Source organism: Nicotiana tomentosiformis, chromosome 6, assembly GCF_000390325.3.
Source record: "Nicotiana tomentosiformis chromosome 6, ASM39032v3, whole genome shotgun sequence".
NCBI classification, from domain to species: domain Eukaryota; kingdom Viridiplantae; phylum Streptophyta; class Magnoliopsida; order Solanales; family Solanaceae; genus Nicotiana; species Nicotiana tomentosiformis.
Window position 1 is genome coordinate 77,550,225 of NC_090817.1, and position 20,731 is coordinate 77,570,955.

General features: G+C 40.6%; 1 protein-coding gene across 1 annotated transcript; it reads right to left on the bottom strand.

Moving 5' to 3' along the window:
- Nucleotides 1-471: 471 nt before the first annotated feature.
- Nucleotides 472-6,908, bottom strand: LOC104119826 (ABC transporter A family member 11-like). Its single transcript, XM_009631420.4, has 16 exons — nucleotides 6,293-6,908; nucleotides 5,154-5,388; nucleotides 4,849-5,045; nucleotides 4,585-4,770; nucleotides 4,387-4,482; nucleotides 4,122-4,310; nucleotides 3,730-3,889; nucleotides 3,382-3,635; nucleotides 2,812-2,929; nucleotides 2,638-2,714; nucleotides 2,452-2,541; nucleotides 2,107-2,250; nucleotides 1,722-2,024; nucleotides 1,561-1,641; nucleotides 1,287-1,463; nucleotides 472-920 (listed from the first exon to the last, which is right to left on the bottom strand). The coding sequence occupies exons 1-16, from the start codon at nucleotides 6,665-6,667 to the stop codon at nucleotides 723-725; spliced, it is 2,880 nt and encodes a 959-aa protein (XP_009629715.1). The 5' UTR covers nucleotides 6,668-6,908; the 3' UTR covers nucleotides 472-722.
- Nucleotides 6,909-20,731: the final 13,823 nt, after the last annotated feature.

Consider the following 20,731-nt stretch of genomic DNA (forward strand, 5'->3'; position numbering starts at 1 on the left):
GGAGGTGTAATCAGGAACCATTCAGGCGACTGGGTTATTGCTTTCATGAAAGGCTTTCCTAACATCACTAACAACCTAGCTGAATTAAGTGATTTATTCCAAGGACTTAGATTAGTAGTAGAACATAACCTGACTCCTATGAGCATTAACACTAATTCAATGGAAGTTATTAAGATGTTAAATACTGGTCATTTGCCTTACAATCCTATTATTTTTAAATGCATGTCTTTGATGGATCGACTGGGGAACCCAGTCATCGGCCATAGATTCAGGTAACAGAACCAAGTGGCTGACCTTCTAGCTAAAGAGGGAGCAAAGAGGAAGCTTTTTAACAAGGCATGGATTTTGGTAGCTCTTCCGGTGTTTGCTAACGATGCAATATGGGCAGACATCTTAGAAACTACATTTAGTAGGAAAACTATGGTCTAACGACACTCGAACTAACAATGTTAGCCACTTGGACAGCCCTACTAACATGTTTGCACTGTAATTATTATTAATTAAGTATCTGGTTTACCAAAACAAAAACAAAAAAGCACTACTATCGAAGTTCCAAAATGCAAGTTTCTCTATTTCTGAATATCCAGAAGAAAAAAAGATTCCGCGGTTCCTATGTAAACTTTGAAGAAAACATTTAAAATCTTTTCTTATGCTTAGGAAATACTATACAACATAGAAAAACAACAGAAGAAAATACTTAAAACTGTTCACTGTTCTCAATCTTAGACTTTCGGCTTGGCAATAACTAAAGTGGAAGTTGATATTTGAAGATTAGGTGGCACTGGAATCTCATCTGAATGGCCAGAAATGCAGAGATTTCCATGATCATCTTGCTCCCAATAGACCTCGATCATAAGGCCTCGGGGGTTCTCTGTGGAAATTGTGCCAGGGATCTCCACATACTTTGATCCTAGAGGTACCTGTATTTTATTTGTAAATTGTAATGCAAATCAATCACTTTGTTTTTCATCTTTCTTTTTTAGTGTATAGTCGAAAACTTTCATTATCATCTCTGAAACTGAAAGTTCTCTTTTTCATCTGAATGCTATTCAACCAGCTTATAAGACACGAATTTAATTTATGTGCACAAACAATGTACAATATCTTACACCGTCAGGTTAAGATGACCAACAATAACAAATAAGTATATTTTTATTGTAATCTTAATGCAATAAATAACTTGCAATAATTGGTTAAAGTATGTTGATATTGTAAACATCTTTATAGTGGCAGTGTATATGAGTTAAATCTATAACATAAATATAATTCCCAACTAGTGCACCTACTTGGAGAGTAGTTCCTGATGGTAAAATCAGCGGCATGATAGTTTCCTCGGATGCAGCCACTTCAAGCTCTGCCTTCTTTGCAATGTTCAAGAACACTTCTTCTAGCGTTGTAATACCAATTTGGATATTTAATATGCCAAACTCCAGTTCTCTATTTTCTAGCTCTGCAAAGAAATTCTGATACAAATGTGCAAATAAAATCAGGATAACATAGTGTTGAGTGATCAAAATATATGTTATGCTTGTCTTCAGGAATCTCGTGATAGGTACTTACTTCTAGTAGCTTCTCCTTTTCATGAGGGATAACAAAAGTCAAGAAGGATTTATCTTCCTCTTTTGGTGTGACATCTAAATGCTGTAAAACAACTAAATAAGTCAAGATCACTTGTTCATCAATTGAAGATGGTTTTTAAAAGCTTTATTACTTGAAAGTACCTGTTTGAAGAATTCTTTGACAGCCTCATGATGCTTGCTGTCTAGTGTATTTGCCATGGCATTCACATTGTCAGCAGTTTTACTGAAGCTAACTTTAGCGATAAAGCCAACTCCAAATCGAGACTTCAGCAAGGTTGATGTTCCAATGCAACGAAGTCTACCCTTTGCCATAATCCCAATGCGATCTGATAAAATATCAGCTTCCTCCATAGAATGTGTTGTCAGAATAATAGAACGTCCTTGCTTTGCAGCCTCAATTACACTCCAGATATGCCTTCGAGTTACAGGATCCATACCAGTTGTCTACAAGTTCCATGAATTTACTTCAGAAATGAATAAACAATATAAGGATTATGCTAGACTGTAGCTTCTAAACATTGCATACTGGTTCATCTAAAAATAGAAGTTTTGGATCTCCAATCAATGCTATTGCTAAACTGAGGCGACGCTTCATTCCACCACTGTAGCCACCTGCTCTTACTTTGGCAACATCATCAAGTTTCACATCAGCCAACAATTTTTTAGTTTCCTGACATTCAAGTAAATGGATAAGGTTTTGTGAGAAATCATATGCAATAGCCACTTCTCCAATCAAAGAGTCAATGAAAAATTGCGGCAATCTAATTGGATGCATAAGACTATAAGCCAGTGAAGTCATAAATACGTAGATATAGATGATAATATCCAATTTTCTAACCCCAAAAGAATAAGGGTTGCTTCATATAGTTACCGATCTTTTTGAAGTTGGTGATAAGCCTTTGATGGTGGCAAAGAGTTCAAGGTGCTCTTGTCCGGATAATGCATCCCAAAGTGTGTCAAACTGCAATATGGCCATACAAAGTTAATGAAAGAAAAATCAAGCCAAGAAGGAGCACATAAACTTGAATTGAGAAGCAAAGAGAGACAGAAAAGCAACCTGCGAGCAGACTCCAATCAGCTTTCTTATGTTGGAGATACCATTCGAACTTCGAACAGAGTTTCCATAGATCAGTGCTGTCAGAAAGCAACAAATATGAGTTACGTGATCATTCATTCTCAATCAAAGGAGAAAACAGTTTAACTTGAAACTTTTCAAAAGGATTGCTATTACCATTTCCATGAGTGACTGGAGTTATACCAGTCAAGCAACTAATTACAGTTGTTTTGCCAGCTCCATTTGGTCCCAAGAGACAGAACAATTGATCCTTCTCAAGATTTAACCAAAGACCCTGAACAAAAAGGATCATTCTTAATATTTAACTATACATCCTGAATGAAAGGGCACCTTCTCTGCATTGCAACACATCTTCTGTTATGCTACAATGAGAAAAGGAAATTTTCAAAAGTTTTCCTATGCTGTCTTGATAATGTAGCCTTGGGAAGCAGACTGCAGAAATATTGGAGGGCAAAATGTTTGATGAGAACCATATAATAGACGATGCCTTCACTTATTTCAAGTGCAGATTCTAAATGAGAAAATTTGGCGAGCATGCATCTTCTATCATGTAAGGGTCAAGCCATCTTACTACAGGGAGATGCAACAAAAACCAACTATGGTTTCTATTAAGTCAACTTTGGAAGTCCAATATCTGATGACTTATTACTGAAATAAAGAAATTCTAATTTTCTCATTTAGTTTAACCAAATACTACTTCCTAACCAAGGTTCATGATAAATTCACCTGGACAGCCTTATAAGGTTTCTTAATCTTGCATCTACAGTAGCAACAGAGAAGGCAGCAAGAATGGCAACTTAAGCTTATTGTCCTAGAATACATCTTATTAAGATCTTGTAGCTGCACAGCAACATTAGGATCAACATTGCCTTCCTCCGCTTGTTGTTTCACTCTATTTTCCTCAACAAGAACATCTTCATCATCTTGAGTAAAACTGTCAAGTGGCGGCGCAGAACCAGAACCGCAACATGGAGCATTTTCTGAATTTTAAAAGAAGATTAAGCTTGGTTACTGAAGGATGGCAATAGAACTTCTGAGGAAATGAGATTTAATAAGTCAAAAACTCAGTAGTACCTTTAAACTTTTCTTCACCTCTTCCTCTCCAATATCCAGGTTTCAAAAAGTAATATAAGGGTTTTCTTACACCTGCTGAGTTGGGTATGATATTGTCAAGGTAGATAGCCAAAATAAGCCACAGGAAGAACGTCGCAATGAGCCATCGATAGTAATGGAGCTAGCAAGTCAAAATAGTTCAGGAAATGGTCAAACAACTTCATTTTATAATATAGGGTAATAAGTTTTAACATGCATAAGCAAGAGATAAAGCACAGCAACTAGGTTATAGGATCTCTTATCATCTCAGGTACATGGAGAATTAGATTTCAGAAGAGATCATAAATTACAAGACATAAGATTCTTTTGCTATAAACCAATAAAGAGAAATTTAAAATAAAACTCTACCATACAATTGAATAGCAATACGAATCATCAATGTCACACTCGGAAAGCCTACTCCAGCTGATCCCGCCATTGTCTGCTGCATATAATAACAGATTCAGACCTCCTGAAAAGGGATTAGGCGGAAAGAAGGACCAAATTGTTCTTCTATAGCTTGTTTTATGGCTTGTGTCACTGTAGAGAACCCCTGAAAATGTCTGTAAGAGAATAAAACAAACGCGTTACAAAGAGATAATTAGGAGTTCTGCAAGTTTAGATCAGGAATTGACTTGCCTGAGTTCCACAACCAATTACAAATATGGCAAAGCTGGCAGATGTAGTTGAAGCGGACTTGCGGATGAAGTTTGATACTAAGAAAGCAAAACCAACCTAGTACATCAAGATGCAAAAAGATTTAGGTCCTGATTTACTGCAACGATGGCTAAGTTAGTCATATATGATCACTATAATAGTCCAAAGTAAGAAACTCACCATGTTGAGTTGGAAAAGAAAGAACAAAAGTAGAACAATCAAAAAGTTGTTTTTCAAGAAAAGGTGAAGCTGAAACATCATTCCAAAAAGAACAATGAGGAGTGATGAAAGGAATGTCATAATTCCCTCCCATATAAGCCACGAGCACCAATAAGCAGAATCAAAAAGTCCCATCACAGTCATTGCCTGTAAATCAAATTGGAAATCAGAAAACAAAAAAAGTTGAATACAGGTCAAGTATTTTTATCAAAATGGATATATTACCTGGCGAAGTTTGAGCTCCTTCTCAAGAACCATTGAGCTGATCTGAAATACAAAACCAAACATAGAGATTGCATAGAAGAAGATTGGACTGAAAATAGCAACAAAAGCAAAGTTTTGAAATGAATCTCCAGCTTCACGGTCTTCTATTGCAGGATGCGCAAATTCCTTGAGACCAACATTCCAGCTGAACTTTGAATCTGTGAAATCAGGATACAATCTTAAAGTTACAAATGTTTTATTTTGATGATAACTCTTTTGGAATTTATTAATTATCATGGTAAAGGAAAACTGCTATCTAATACTACCTCCAAGCAAGGACCTTGCAATCTCTCGAGATGCAGCTAGTTGAAGGGGAAGTTGGAATTTGAAAGTTGGATCTTCAGATACCCTTGGAACTTGAATGTATGTAGATGTATTTGTTACAACACCATAACTTATAACTGTGGCATTTCGTTCCACGAAATGCAAAGCTCCAGGGGTACGCATTGGATCACTGAGAAGCCAATTGTTCAGATCATCTTTTGTACTAAATGACTTGACCTGAAAAATTAAAACTTTAATGGCTGCATTCATCCAGACCTTGAGTGTCCGACATCCCTAACCGAATTCTGTACTGAAAATACATTATCTTGATAAAATGTAAGTCCTGCCACAGTATTCTTTTATGATAGTAAACGAAATGAGCTTTATTGATAAAAAAATACCAGCACTAAGACTCTGCATATTTGCAAAGGGTGATTACAAAAGCTCAGTTCCTTGTCTATTCGAATTTTTAAAGGAATTGCTCAGGAAGCCTATAAGTTATCTACTCTGCATTCTCCATATACGCCAAAAAGCCAAAGGGGAAAGCGATTGTAATTTTAATCTATTATTCTGTGCTTTCCTCAAAACATCTGATGTTCCTTTCATTCCATATAACCTACCATATACAAGCAGGATTGTACTCCTGCCACAATATATACATTATAACTAGCATTGTTTTTTTAAATAGTGGAATTTTAGTTTCAATTACTATTTGATGTCAAATTGGGCCGGGGTGAACGCTAATGGCAACCATAGAGTTGTTTCTTTAGCGATTCGTAAGTCACAACTCACATGTTCGAAGCATGGAAGCAACCTTTTTGAAGAAATGCAATCTGCATTACATAGCTATTCTCCCCTTCCCTCAAGGGTTAATGGTGAATATTGGTGTACTTTCTTTTTTCTCCTTTCTTTAGTAGTGCATCCATGTTTTAGAAATCCTAGATCCAACTTCTGGTTTAGAGCACGTTAATTTATGCATGGAGAATGCCTTTTTTAATTTTAAATTTCTCCGTAAGAAATTATCCCTTTGACCAGAAAATCAAGCTATTGAACGGATTACTCATCGGCATACAAATCAAGCAAATACATCCATCAAAATAAATTTTAAAAAAAGTAGATGGAAAGAGGTAGTTGTACGTACCTTGGTAGGAGGAATAGGTCGACCTGGATTATTAGTCAGAATTCCAGTAACAATGGATTCAATTCTTCTGTTGCCACTTCCACTCCACACAAAGTCATAACACGGACGCTTGATAAAGAACTTGTTCTCGCATGGCGGTATAGGAGGATTCGTCAGAGCCTGAGGATCGTTGACTGCCCCTATAGCGGATGGATGCTTGGAGCGAAAATCCATGGCCTTTTGGATTCCAAACAAGAGACCTAAGAAGAAGAGCGACGAAAATAACTGAAGAAATGTGGCTCTCTTACTTCTCATTGAGAGCAAGAAATTCTTCTTCAGTAAAGCAATTGTTTGCTGCCAAAACAATGAAAATCCTCTTTGCAATTCCATTGCCATTTCTATTTCCAAGTCACTCTGTTTTTTTAAAAATAAGGCGAATTTTGGGCAGAGTTTTCAAATGAATGCATTCAAGACGTGGAAACAATCTCTTTTTATATATATATATGATCAAGTGTTAAGCAAATTTCTCTATAGTAAGGAGCACTTTTAAAAAATTGGGATATTTGGGTTTTAATATGGAAAAATTTATAGGCATGGTGAAGTTAACAAAGGCAATGGCGGGTCTTTTGTTCATTCTTCTCCGGGGAAACCAACAAAAACCGTTTAAATACTTCCGCCATTTTCACTTTTGAAAAGACTATTCTGTCCTTAAGAATATTGTTTGCCCTTCTCCAATAAAAATAAAATCTGGTGGAAAAAATAAAAAAAAATACTAGATTAAAGGTTGTTGTCAGTAGTTGGAAAATAAAAAAGGTGTGTCGTCATTAACAGACAAAGAAAAAGATCCAAAGATATCAAGCATAGGCGCGACGAAGCGTTGACGGTGACTTGGTAAACCATTTGCGTACGACGAGAAAAAAACAGATTGCAATTATTGTAATGGTTTGGATTATTTTCCTTATTAATGCTGAAGTAAACCATTTCATCATATTATTGGTTCTTTTTATTCTCTTTAGGTATTTCTTATCTAGAATATATTAATCGACTAATTTAGATTCTCGTTGAATAAAATAAAGAGATAAAAAAATATTTTTTTTAAAGAAATAACCAATTTCTAAGGCTCAGATTTTATATTAAGAGTAGAGAAATCTCTGCCAATCCTGTACATCTCTTGGTCATACCTTAACAAACTTAATTAGTTTTAAGTTTTTTTTAAAAATATTGATAAGGTTATATAACATTTTTTGCTTTATTGTGGAAAATGAAAGGGATCCAGTATTCTAAAAATTTCCACTGAGGATTGACACTTTGGACTGGAAATTTTGCTTTTTCTGCTTTGAAAAGTTGGGTAAAGTCTAAGAATTCATAAATTAATTGCACGGTTGAAATATACATAAATGTCACTGTCCATTGTTGATTTGTTGTTACTATAGGAAATTGATGTTTACATGTATGAAACCATAATGAGATAGTATTTCGGAAGAAAAAAAAAGAACCTGACTGTAATTAATTTTTTTACTTTAAAAAAAAGTAAAAGAGTGAGTATTTATCCTTAAAATGAGTAACAATTAAATTTGTTCGCGGTTTAAAGAATACGTGATTTAATTTAACACGAATGATCTAAGAACATCAAAAAATTAAATTAAAAAGAGAAAAACGATCAAACCAAACGCGATAGAACAATTAAGCCTCGCTTTGAATTGAACACCGAAACTGGCTCTGATCGAGCCCTCGGTACGGGCTCGCTTGTAACTAAAGAAAAGAGGAACTGAAGAATACTTTGAACAACAGCTAGAAGATAAAAATTTACTTTATCACTTTGATATGCGTACCAACACTGGTTTAAAATATAAAAGGTTTTCCTCTTTATATAATATGTGAGTTTCAATCATAGTACAAGTCTAAAAAGGTAAAAATCTTCTTTTTTCGGTAATTGTTGATCTGCAATTGATATCGGGCGGGATTTGCACCGTAATTCTTGGTTGAGGGCGGATATTGTGGCTCCCCGCTTATCGTGCTTAATCGTTCCTCTTCCTTAGTCTCGAATTTTTATTCTGCTCGGACCCGATATTCAGCCGTGTCCGATCCCGGATGCACAGTTCATCCTCCCCGGGCTCATAAACGAGGAACCCTTCGGCTTTACTCAAGGTTGCGTCAGATCATGCTTCACTCTCATTTTTTTACCAGGAAATCAGGGGTAATATTAACCCCGAGCTTACCCGTACACAAATAGTCCCCTCACTTTTCGGAGAGCAGATTTATCGAAGCGACGAGAAGTGATTAATTGACCCTAGCTCCTTTCTTCGTACGCTGCAATCGGGTCGATAAGTCAGTGAAACGTTCCATCAGTCATGTCGTTCTGACTTCGAATACGTGTTAGCCGCCGGTTGACCGTCCTCGAATGCGAAACGTCACGCATTGATTACCTCTCTCCTATAAAAGTTTCGCTTCTTTTTTCACTTTTTTACTTTTCGATTTCAAAACTTCTTAATTTACCCCCGAACTTTTTACTTGCTCTTAATCCCTTCAAATCTTCATACATTGTTCTTCACATCTTCAAATCTTCATACTTTATCCTTGAATCTTCAAGTTTGACCTTCAAACCTTCATTCTCATCTTCAAACCTTCATACCTGCCTTCATACCCGCCTTCATACATTCATATTCCTAGAATTCGATGGAGAAAACTTCGAAATATGTGCCCCAACAGACTGCCCCTTCAACTTCTAACCCAGCCACGAATGTCGAGCTAGTCGCACCTGAAGTGGCCCCGGGACCTCTTTTTTCTAAAGAATTTCATCCCCGGAGGCTGGTCTATAAAAAATGAATTTAAGGTCGAAAAAGCCTCCAAGCAAGGGGATCGAGGGGAGGAGGTGTGGAGGTATATATGCTTCATCATTGAGGACACGCTCCCCACAGTTTAGGAGGACTGCAAGTGGGAAGGCAAGGAACTGGTCGTCCCTGGCCCTGATGAGGACATCACCACACATGTGGAGGGGTATCTAAGTGTTTATGCATACCTCTTCACATTTGGCCCAGTGGATACAATAGTCCTCGACTTTTGCAAAAGGTACGAGGTCTGCCTTGGATAGATTCACCCTTCCTTTTGGAGGATCGTGATCCTTCTCGTCACTTCCTCAATAACACGGAGGAACCTCGATTTACTATCGACCATCTTCTTCGCCTCTACAGTCCCTGAATCTTCTGAGGGGGATTAATCAAGCTCATCCGTCGGGCAAAAAAAGCTCCATTCTCGAGCATCGGTGAAAACAGCGATCGGGGCTGGCTGGCGAGATTCGTTCGGGTGAAGACCGAGGATCTCATTCTCCCCGAGTTCCTGCCGTTCCCTGAAAAATGGAACCTAACACGCAAGTTCCTTTCCTCTTGAGTATTTATAATACTTTTTGGGTTTTGTTCTTCTTTCTCATCGTTTAGTTCTACCGTTGTGCAGCGGTTGCCCGAGTCCCCAACACAGTTCCCCGCTTCAAAGAGTTGGTCGATGGAATCTGCAAACAGTTATCGTACTTCGAGCGCGAATGGCGCAAACTCTCAAAGGGCAAGTGGGAGGCCCGTTCTCATGGTGAGTATTCTCCCCCTGATTAAGTTTCCTTTTTCTATTCAACTGTCACCTTTACTTAGTCCCTTTCTTCCTTCCACAGGTTTTCCCAAGACCACTGAGCTTCGGGCAGTTGACGAGGATGAGGCTTCGTTTTCACCTGCTAAACCCTCTGCTTCGGGACAGCCTGCCACAGAGGCCGCTATGAAGAAGGAGGAGAAAAAGAGAAAAAATAGGGGGTCTTCCGGTTCCCTGGACGCCGAGGCCAAGAAGAGGAGGGTCACGGCCAGGGTCCGAAAGAGCAACAAGAAGAGCACCCGGGCCAGGGTACCGAACCCCGAATCCCTTTACCGGCTCAGGGACTACCCTAAAGATGACGACTTGGAGTTCGTCACCCATGGGTCTGCCATTGATGCAGAAGAGCGAGCAACATCATAGGGAAGTGATCAGGAGGCTGAACCCTCTTTGGCTCGAGAGCCCAAATGAAAGCCATAGGCTACGGCCTCTCGAGAAGCTACTCCCACTCCGAGAGAAGTCATCGGTGTCATTGACATCCTGGAGTCGCCGTCTCACACGGAGTCTCTATTTGACGAGGCTCAGGCCATCAAAGAAAAACCAACCGAGACATCAAGGGTCATAGATGAGGCCCTCAACCTGTTCTTCGAAGGCATGGACATCGGTGGAGATCCCGAAAAAGGATGTGCTGTCGGAGTCAGGTGGACCGAGCTTATTCCCAGAGTTGGTGAAGAAGTTCCTCGCCCCGAGCATGGATCTCGACCGCAAAAGAACGGTCATGTTTACGATTCCGGTGGATACCTAGGTGTTGCCAGCTACCTTTTCTTCTTGGTGGCCGAAGAGGCACAATAGGCACTGAATAGGGTATGATTTTCTTTCTTTGTATCCCTTGAAGTGTTCATTTAACCTTAGCATATTCTTATGATCTCAAAATTTTTGTTTCTCAGGCCTCAGTGATTCATCACGAGAGCTTCCATCTGTCTCAGTTGGAGGTGAGCCAGCTCGAGTTCGAGCTCAAGGAACAGGTCCGGTAGAAGGACATGTACAAAGAACTTAGCGAACAAAGAGATGAAGCCCTCAAGGACCTCCCCATCCTCCAAGCTGGGCTGGAAAAATCTCAAAATGAGGCCTCGTCAGTGAAATAGGAGCATGTCATTCCGGTCGAAAAGGTAAGGGAATTTGAGATTAATAACGAGAGGCTAAGTGCAGATGCTAATGCCGCAACCTCGCAGGTCCAAGAGAAGATAGACCTAATTAACCAACTCCGGACCGAGATGAACCAGGTCAAAGACTCGGCCGAGGAGCTGAGGAGCAAGATGGATCTTCTGTCCTCGAAAAAGGAGGCTACTAAAGAGGATTTGGCCTCGGCCAAAGGCTAGCTCAGGGTGATGAAGGATAAAGCCTATAAGTGGTCTCAGCTGAATGATGAGCTCTGAGCACAACTGGACTCGGCTGTCTCGGAACAGGATGCCCTCAGCCGAGAGTACACCGCTTTGAAGTCCAAGTTAGATGCAGCTTCGAACGAGTCCTCCGAGGTACAGGATATACTGGCCCAATACAAGAATGAAGTAGAGATAGCCGAGTCCCATTTAATAACAAAGGCCGAGTATATAAACTAGTTATCCCGGAGGGAGACCCTCAAGGAGATTCACGCCCGGGGGTTCGATCTATTGGCTGAGATCGAATTGGCAAAGAGGCTGAGACCAAGGAGATATACGAGCCCGAGGGTTCAGGTAGTGAATCGGGTTCTGGTGAAGACTAGGGGGAAAAGCCTTAGTTTATTTTTTCTTTTTTACATTTTTAATTTTGGGGTCGATTTACAGTGCCTCTATAAATATTTTTGACACATATAAAAATATTTCCTTCAGCTATACTATGTCCTTTACTTTTTCGGCATCCGCTTACAACTCTTTGTTTGAAATATGTCATTAATGCCTTAGTATAGAATTGGACATAATTTAAAGTGTTCGTTTCCCAGACCCCGAATGAGGCCTGGTTTAAGTAATAACCCCGAGTTGCTTTGGCTTCGGAATATCTGATAAAAAATAAAAGTCTTAAAAATACTTGAATGTTTCAGCCGGACACGATAATGCTTTTTTTTATAGCCGGGTAGTATCTTTTCATAGGTTTTAACCATGTTTAAGGACCTTACTTTCTACGTACGGACTTAGACGTCTCCGAGTCATTTTAAATTGGCCGTAGCCTTTCATGTTCGGGCCCTGCCTAATAGGGTCGATGCCTTCAAGATTCGATAGCTTGAGTTGTCCGATCTTATTATCGGACATCAATCCCCGACTCGGGGAGGCCCGTGGGCTCTAGGATTTTGAACCCATTGTTGATTCTAAGTAACTTAACAATAATATCGCTGGTGCAAATGTGAAGTGATGAAATATAGAGGGCAAATTTCTTTTATTACTTTGCATATAGAGTACATGATGGAAGGCACAAAAGCTTTCTGCCATGGTGAGAATGAGCTACACAGGCACGATTCGTTGACCGTTTGACCCTTATAAATATTTCTAATATTCAAGCCTTGGCTTTTAACATCAAATAAAAAATGCCTTCTAAGGATCCTGACTTAGGGCGTAATGGCTCCCCCAGTATTCGATACTAAGCTCGTGAAGGCTCGAATACTATCGATTCTGTACGGGTGATCAGCAATCCAAGTCTCGGGCCGGTCTTCAAAACTAGGGTAGCATGTTTTACTGTTGCCTCATTAAAAACTTTGTTGTAAAATCCACTTTGGGAAAAACAGGTCCAAGGAAAAAGAGTGTAACACGTGCTTTCTGACCTAATCGTCAGATTTAACCTCGACCGAATACCTGCATAGGTTAGTCCAAAGCATAACAAACTTCAAAGGAAATTGTGTTCGTACTTTAGAAGTAGTACCGCTTTAAGTGTGACACATTCCAGTTGTTCGGTAGTTGTACACTGTTCCCTGACTCGAGCTTATATGAGCCTTTCTCTGTTATACCGGCAACTCTGTACGGACCTTCTCAATCCGGGCCTAGTTTTCCGTCATTTGGGTTCTTAGTGTGTAGCGTAACTTTCCATAATACCAAGTCCCCGACTTGGAAGTGTCGAAGGTTAGCCCTTCGGTTGTAGTATCTCCTCATTCACTGCTTTTAGGACGCTAACCGGACCAGGGCGGCTTCTCGCCTCTCGTCTGATAAGTCCAAGGTTTTGGCCATGGCCTCTTCATTTGACGTCTCGATAGCGTACACGAAACTTAGGCTCAGTTCTCTTACTTCGATTGGGATCAGAGCTTCCGCGCCGTAGACTAAAGAGAACGGGGTTGCACCGGTGCTTGACTTCAAAGTCATTCGGTATGCCTATAAGACCTCGGGCAAAATTTCTTTCCACTTTCCCTTTGAATCAGTCAATCTCTTCTTCAAGTTTTGGAGTATAGTTTTGTTTGTTGACTCTGCTTGAATGTTCCCACTAGGGTGGTAGGGTGTTGACAAGATTTTTTAAATTTTGTGGTCTTCAAGAAACTTACTTACCTTACCGCCGATGAACTGCTTTCCGTTGTCACAAGTGATCTCGACCGGTATCCCAAATTGGCTTATTATATGATTTTAGATGAAGTCGATGACCTCTTTCTCCCAAACCTTCTCGAACGCCTGTGCTTCTACCTACTTAGAGAAGTAATAGGTCATGAACAATATGTATTGGGCTTTACTCGGTGCCCATGGTAAGGGACCGACGATGTCCATCCCTTATTTCATAAATGGCCATGGCGATAAGACCGAGTGAAGCATTTCCCCCGGTTGATAAATCATCGGGGCATGCCTCTGCATTCCTTACATATTTGAATAAAGTCTTTCACATCCTTCTCCATCTCGTTCCAGTAATAACCGGTTCTGATCAATTTTCGAACCAAGGATTTTGCTCCTGAATGGTTTCCGCAAGTACCCTCGTGTACTTCCCTCATTGCGTAGTCGGTCTCCCCCGGACCCAAGCACCTAGCTAGTGGCCTGAAAAATGACCTTCTGTATAATTTTCCCTCGACCAAGCTGAACCTGTCAACTTTAGTACGTAGGGCCCTTGATTCATTGGGATCTGACGATAATTTCCCTTTCTGAAGGTAGTCTATGTACTTGTTTCTCCAGTCCCAAGTCAAGCTTGTCGAATTCACCTCGGCGTGTCCTTCTTCTACCACCGAGTTCATCAATTGAACTACTGCTCCAGAGTCGAATTCGTCGGAGTCGACTAACGACCCTAAATTGGCCAATGCATCGACCTCGTTATTTTGATCGCGAGGTACATGATGTAGAGTCCATTCTTTGAATTGGTGTAACATCACCTGCAACTTATCCAAGTATCTCCATATCCGTTCCTCTTTTACTTCATACGTCATGTTGACTTGGTTGACGACGAGGATGGAGTCACATTTGGCCTCGATCACCTCGGCCCCTAGGCTCTTAGCTAGTTCCAGACCTGCAATCATTGCCTCATATTCGGCTTCGTTATTAGTCAATTTTACAGTTTTAATATACTGCCTTATTACGTTACCCATAGGTGGTTTTAATACGATGCCCAACCCGAACCCCTTTGCGTTGGAGGCACTGTCCGTGAATAGGGTCCAGATCTCCGAGCTAGTCCCCGAGGCAAACAGTAATTGCTTCTCAACCTTGGGGATCAAGGCCGGCATAAAGTCGGCCACGAAGTACGCCAAAATCTGAGATTTTATGGCGGTCTGGAATTTGTACTCGATATCGTACACGCTAATCTCTACGGCCCATTTGGCCAGCCATCCCGAGAGCTCGGGTTTGTGTATAACATTCCTCAGCGGGTAAGAGGTCACGACACATATGGAGTGACACTGAAAGTACAGTTTTAATTTCCTAGATGCACTCAATAAGGCGAGCTCTAATTTTTCTAAGTGTGGATACCTTGTTTCGGCATTAACTAGGGTTCTACTAATGTAATAAATAGAAAATTGCGTACCTTCTTCTTCCTGGACCAGGACACCACTTACCGCTACCTCAAAAACTGCCAAGTAGAGGTACAATTATTCATTTGTCTTCAGAGTGTGCAACAAGGAAAGGCTCGATAGGTACCGTTTGAGTTCTTCCAAAGCTCGTTGGCACTCCGAGGTCTAAGAGAAGTTCTTCTTCTTTTTTAGTAATGAGAAAAATCGGTGGCTCTTGTCTAATGACCTCAAAATAAACTGACCTAATGCGGCTATCCGCCCGGTCAGTCTTTGTACTGCCTTCATGTTGTCAACTACAGTGATATCTTCTATAGCTTTTATCTTGTACGGGTTGATCTCTATTCTCCGGTTGGATACCATGAACCCGAGGAACTTGCCCGAGCTGACCCCGAAAGCACACTTCTCTGGGTTTAGCTTCATGTTGTATTTCCTCAATATGTCGAAGGTTTTCTGCAAATACTTCAAATGGTCCTCTGCTCGCAGGGACTTAACTAACATATCGTCAATATAAACCTCCATTGATTTCCCTATTTATTCTTCAAACATCTGGTTAACTAGGCGTTGATACGTGGCATCAGCATTCTTTAGCCCAAACGGCATAACGTTATAACAGTAGGTGCCAAATTTTGTTATGACAGAAGTCTTTTCTTGATCGCCCCGGTCCATCTAAATTTGGTTGTACCCTGAATAGGCGTCGAGAAAACTTAGTATCTCGTGTTCGGCCGTCGCATCGATCATTCCATCGATGTTAGGAAAAGGGAATGAATCCTTGAGACACGCCTTGTTTAGGTCCTTATAATCTACACACATTCTAAGTTTGTTTCCTTTTTTAGGTATTGCTATTACGTTAGCTAACCAATCTGGGTACTTAACTTCCTAGATGGAACCTATTTTCAAAAGTTTAGATACCTCGTCTTTGATGAATATGTGTTTGATCTCGGACTGCGGCCTTCTGTTTTGTTTGATCGGGTGGAATTTTGGATCCATGCTCAATTTGTGAGTTGTCACCTCCGGTGGGATCCCTGTCATATCTAAGTGGGACCAGACAAAACAATCGGCATTAGCTTTAAGGAAATCAATAGGTTTTTTCCTAAGCTCGGGAGTTAACCATGTGCCCAGGTATTCCTTTCGATCCCGTAGGTGCTCAATCAATATAACCTACTTCTATTCCTCGATTGTTGATTTAGTGGTATCAATGTCATCGGGTGCTATAAAAGATCTCGGGGCACCGTAATCATCCTCATCATTTATCGTGTGTTCCTCCTTTTTTTCCTTCTCGATCGAGGTCGGGATAGTTGATTGCTATTTGGTTTCCTTTACTTCGACTAGTCCTCTATTTTTTTATTTCGAGACTATGGGCACCAGGGTCACTTCATCGACAACGAATATCTTATTTGCGGCTGGTTGTTCCCCGTAGACTGTTTTGACTCCTCCCAGAGTGGGAAATTTCAATGCCTGATGTAAGGTTGAAGGCACTGCCTTCATGCTGTGAACCCATGGGCTTCCGAACAAGGCGTTGTATCTCATATCCCCCTCGATCACGTAGAACTTTGTTTCCTGGGTGGTAGATCCACTCCCAATCCTCACTCAACAATGAGTGGAAGAGGTCGTTGGAAGAATAGTAGCCAACTATGAGTCATGGTCGATTTTCTTAGGGAGCTAAGAATGGGTGTTATAGTGTACACTTGATGCGTGTAGAAGAAATAGCTTAAATATACTTCCAAACAAGTTGGTTTTGCAAATTACTTCAATAAACTATACTAGCAATGATTAACTAGAGAAATGAAACTAGAAACTGATTAATTGTATTTGGTTGTTTTCAAATAGGTAAAAGGCCTATGGATGTAACCTTCGCCTAGGTGTTAGCCTAATGAGTTAATTACGTTAACACTTGTTTTAGTGATTGGGGTGTATTATAACTTTCAACTCAAAATTACACACTTAATACCTCTCGGTTATAGAGTGATTTGCCTAATTTGGCTTTCTCAAGCCCAAATGGGTATCAAACCAAATAGTTGATATGAGCTCAAGTTGGGTTTTCCCTATCTCTAGTTCAAACCCTTTAATTAGGCTAAGCAAAAGCTTAACTAGCCCGATTTCTTGTTAGCCAAGTCTTCCTAAACTAAGTCTCTCTTTCTCAAGTAAAGACCAAGTTAAAAAGGCATAAATCAGTATTTGTAACTATTTATTCTAAGATTAAAGCATGAAAAAGGCTAAATAACAAACACCCAATCATAAACAAGTATTAGATTAATTACCCATAAGGTTTACACACTAGGGTTGGGTCACAACCCTAGTAAATGTCTAGCTACTCCTAGTAGAAATTGAAAAAAATAAAGAAGAAACACTAATTAAATCCATAATATAAAACTAAAATGATAAACTATTTTTTTAACCCAAATTGGTCACAAATTACCCAAAGTGGTAAACTACTATGGCTACAACTCAAAATACTACAAAACATGACCTAAAAAGTGATTCCCGTCTATTTATAGTGGCCCAAAATTCGCTAACAAAAATACCCTTCGGGAGGTTCTACGGCCGCACAATTTCATGTGTGGGCTTCACTTTGCTCGAGTCTGCAGGTTGACGGATTCGGCAGCCGTACAATTTGACCTGCGGCTGCACTTCAGCTTCTACGGCCGCACAATTCCATGTGTGGTCTGCACTTCTGGTAAGGCTTCAGTCTTGGTCATTTTGCACACTCTCGGAACTTTTTGAATTCTTGTCACTGCGACCATGTTCTGCGGCCGCACAAATTGTGTGCGGTCCATACTTCTCTTCAATTAACTTCTGATCTTCAACACCAGATCTGCGTCTGCAAAGAGAATTCTACGGTCCACGCTTTCTTCTGCGGACCACACTTTTGGTTTGTTGCTTCCCTTCATGCCTTCTGAGCTGGAACAATCCTTTTTGAGTTAGATTTCTTCATTTGAGTCAAAATATCTAACGTTCCTGCAATTTGCACACTTTCATTAGTTTTGGGAATATAAATCAACACTTTCGGACTAAAACTAAAGTAAAAAGGTTCTAATAAGTGGTCAAAATTCACACTTATCAATGGTCCCGATAGAGTTCAATTGTAGGGCGATTCTTCCTTCGTCGTCTCACATGCCATGTTGAATCCATTCAACACCCGGACCCCCAATATGATTTGGTCCTATAAGCCCAGTTGCTTTACGACCTTCCATCGGATGATGTTGGTTGAGCTAGCTGGATCAATTAATACACGTTTAACTCAAGATTTATTAATAAGTATGGATATTACTAGTGCATTATTATGAGGCTGTATGATGCCCTCGACATCCTCGTCGCTGAACGAGATGGCCCCTTTCGGGACGTAATCCCGAGTGCGCTTTTCCCTTATGATAAAAACTTTGGTGCGTTTTATCATTGGCCCTTGTGGGACATCCACTCCCCCAATGATCATGTTGATAATGTGTTGGGGCTCCTCTTGTTCAATCTGTTTGTTGGCGTCCCTGTTTTTGAAATGAGCTTTGGCCCGTTCACTTAGGAATTCCTGAAGATGTCCGTTGTTGAATAGTCAAGCCACTTCTTCCCTTAGGTGTCGACAATCTTCAGTCCTATGAACGTGAGTACCATGGTACTTATACACCAAGTTGTGATCCCTCTGTGTGGGATCAGACTAAAGTGGTCTAGGCCACTTGATCTCTTTGATGCGACCATGGCCGATACTATACTTGCAGTATCCACATTGAAATTGTACTCCGATAATCTCGGTGCTTCCCTACCCCCGAGCGATCTGTCAAAACCGTTTTTACTCATTAGACCCCGGTTGCTCGGTCCTTGATCATTTCTTTTGTCGTTCCTGGTTAGGTGATGGCCGGATCCGTTTCCCCTTCTGTCCGAGCCGTACGGCTGGTACCGATCCTGGACTGGCCCTGGCTCTTGGTCCATAATCCTCTTAGATCTATCATTCGCTTTCTTGGGGTAAACAGACCACGAGAGTGCCCCCATCTAGTCGTCATCGACTCTGATCTTTGACCGATACCTATTATGGACGTCGGCCCAAGTAACCGTCGGGTACTCCACCAAGTTTTGCTTCAATTGTTGAGAAGTAACGGAACTTCGAGGGTTGTACCCTTAAGTGAATGCCTGAATGGCCCAATCATCTATGACCAGGGCAGGTCCATTCGCTCCATCTGGAACCTCGACACAAATTTCCTAAGCATCTCGTTATCTCTCTGCTTGACTTTAAAAAGGTCTGATTTCCTCGTCTCGACCTTAATGGCGGCGTCATGGGCTTTTACGAAAGCATCCGCAAGCATAGCAAATGAATCAATAGAATTTAGAGGCAAATTGTGATACCATATCATCGCTCATTTTGACAAGGTTTCCCTAAATTTCTTCAATCGCACCGATTTGATCTCGTCGTCTTCCAGGTCATTTCCCTTGATTTTACACGTATAGGAGGTTACATGCTCGTTTGAATTTGTGTCCCATTATACTTGGGAATATCGGGCATTCGGAATCTCTTCGGGATTGGCTTCGGCACCGCACTCGGTGTGAAAGGCTTTTGAATGAATTTTTTGGAATCCGGCCCCTTCAATATTGGAGGCGCTCTCGGGATCTGATCGACCCTGGAATTATAAGTTTCCACCTTCTTGTCATTTGCCTTTATCTTTTCTCACTAGACTCCACCCGCTTTGTTAGTGCTTCAAGCATTTTCATTACCTCGAAAGTTTTCACAGGCCAGAATTCATCCGGTTTCACGGTAATTTGTTCATCCCTTCAAGTGTTTTCTCTGACCCGTTCGGGCTCGGTCCTGTTAGAGACATGACTTTGGGTCTGCAACTGCACTATTGCCGCTTGCTGAGCTTGCAACATTTCGCATGCTTACTGCATCACCTTCCCCTTCGGGTGCTTCTCGAGCCAATGGCGAGGGTGCCTCGCGAATGTTGTTTTCAGGGATTAGTTGGTAGGTTGATGTTGATGGCAACCTGTGAGTTAGCGTTGACCAGGTCAGCGATTGGGACACCATTGGGATCAATTGGGGGTACGTCATTGCTGGGTACTACGTTATTGTTTTCACCATGGTGGTCTGACTCGGCGTCAACGTTCAAATGAGTAGAGTGAGAATTTAACATTCTTAGATTAACCTGAAATCAAACTTTAAAGAGCAAGTGTAAAATAGGGTGTGTTATGGAGATTCATATTAAATCACCACTATTATCCTTTGCCCCATGGTGGGCGCTAAACTGTTTACCCTTAAAATGAGTAATAATTAAATTTGTTCACGGTTTAAATGATACATGATTTAATTTAACATGAGTGATCTAAGAACAACAAATAATTAAATTAAAAAGAGATAAAACGATCAAACCAAACGCGATGGAACAATTAAGCCTGGCTTTGAATTGAACACTGAAACTGGTTCCGATCGAGTCCTCGAGATATGCTCGGTTGTAACTAAAGAAAAGAGGAACTAAAGAACACTTTGAACAACAACTAGAAGACAAAAATAAATTTTATTTCTTTGATATGCGTGCCAATAATGATTTAAAATGGAAAAAGTTCTCCCCTTTATATAGTAGGGGAGTTTCAATCCTAATATAAGTCTAAATAAGGTAAAAATCTTCTTTTTTCTGTAAATGTTGATTTGCAATTGATATTGGGCGGGATTTGCACCGTAATTCCTGGTTGAGGGCGGATATTATGGCTCCCCGCTAATCGTGCTTAACCGTTCCTCTTTTTCCTTAGTCTCGAACCTTTACTCTGCCCGGACCCGATGTTCAGCTGCGTCTGATCCCGGATGCATAGTTCATCCTCCCCGGGCTCAGAAACGAGGAACCCTTCGGCTTTATTCGAGGTTGTATAAGATCATGCTTCCCTCTCGTTTCTTTACCGAGAAATCAGGGTAACATTAGCCTCGACTTTACCCATACACAGTGAGATTTATACAATCCGCGTTCTTATTCCCTTGACAGACGGAT

Coding starts and splice junctions, on each gene's coding strand:
- LOC104119826 (XM_009631420.4), bottom strand. CDS start 6,667: ATGGCAATGGAATTGCAAAGAGGATTTTCATTGTTTTGGCAGCAAACA. Junction 4,311..4,386: donor TAATTGGTTGTGGAACTCAG/GCAAGTCAATTC, acceptor ATTCTCTTACAG/ACATTTTCAGGGGTTCTCTA. Junction 2,025..2,106: donor TTCTATTTTTAGATGAACCA/GTATGCAATGTT, acceptor TGGAACTTGTAG/ACAACTGGTATGGATCCTGT.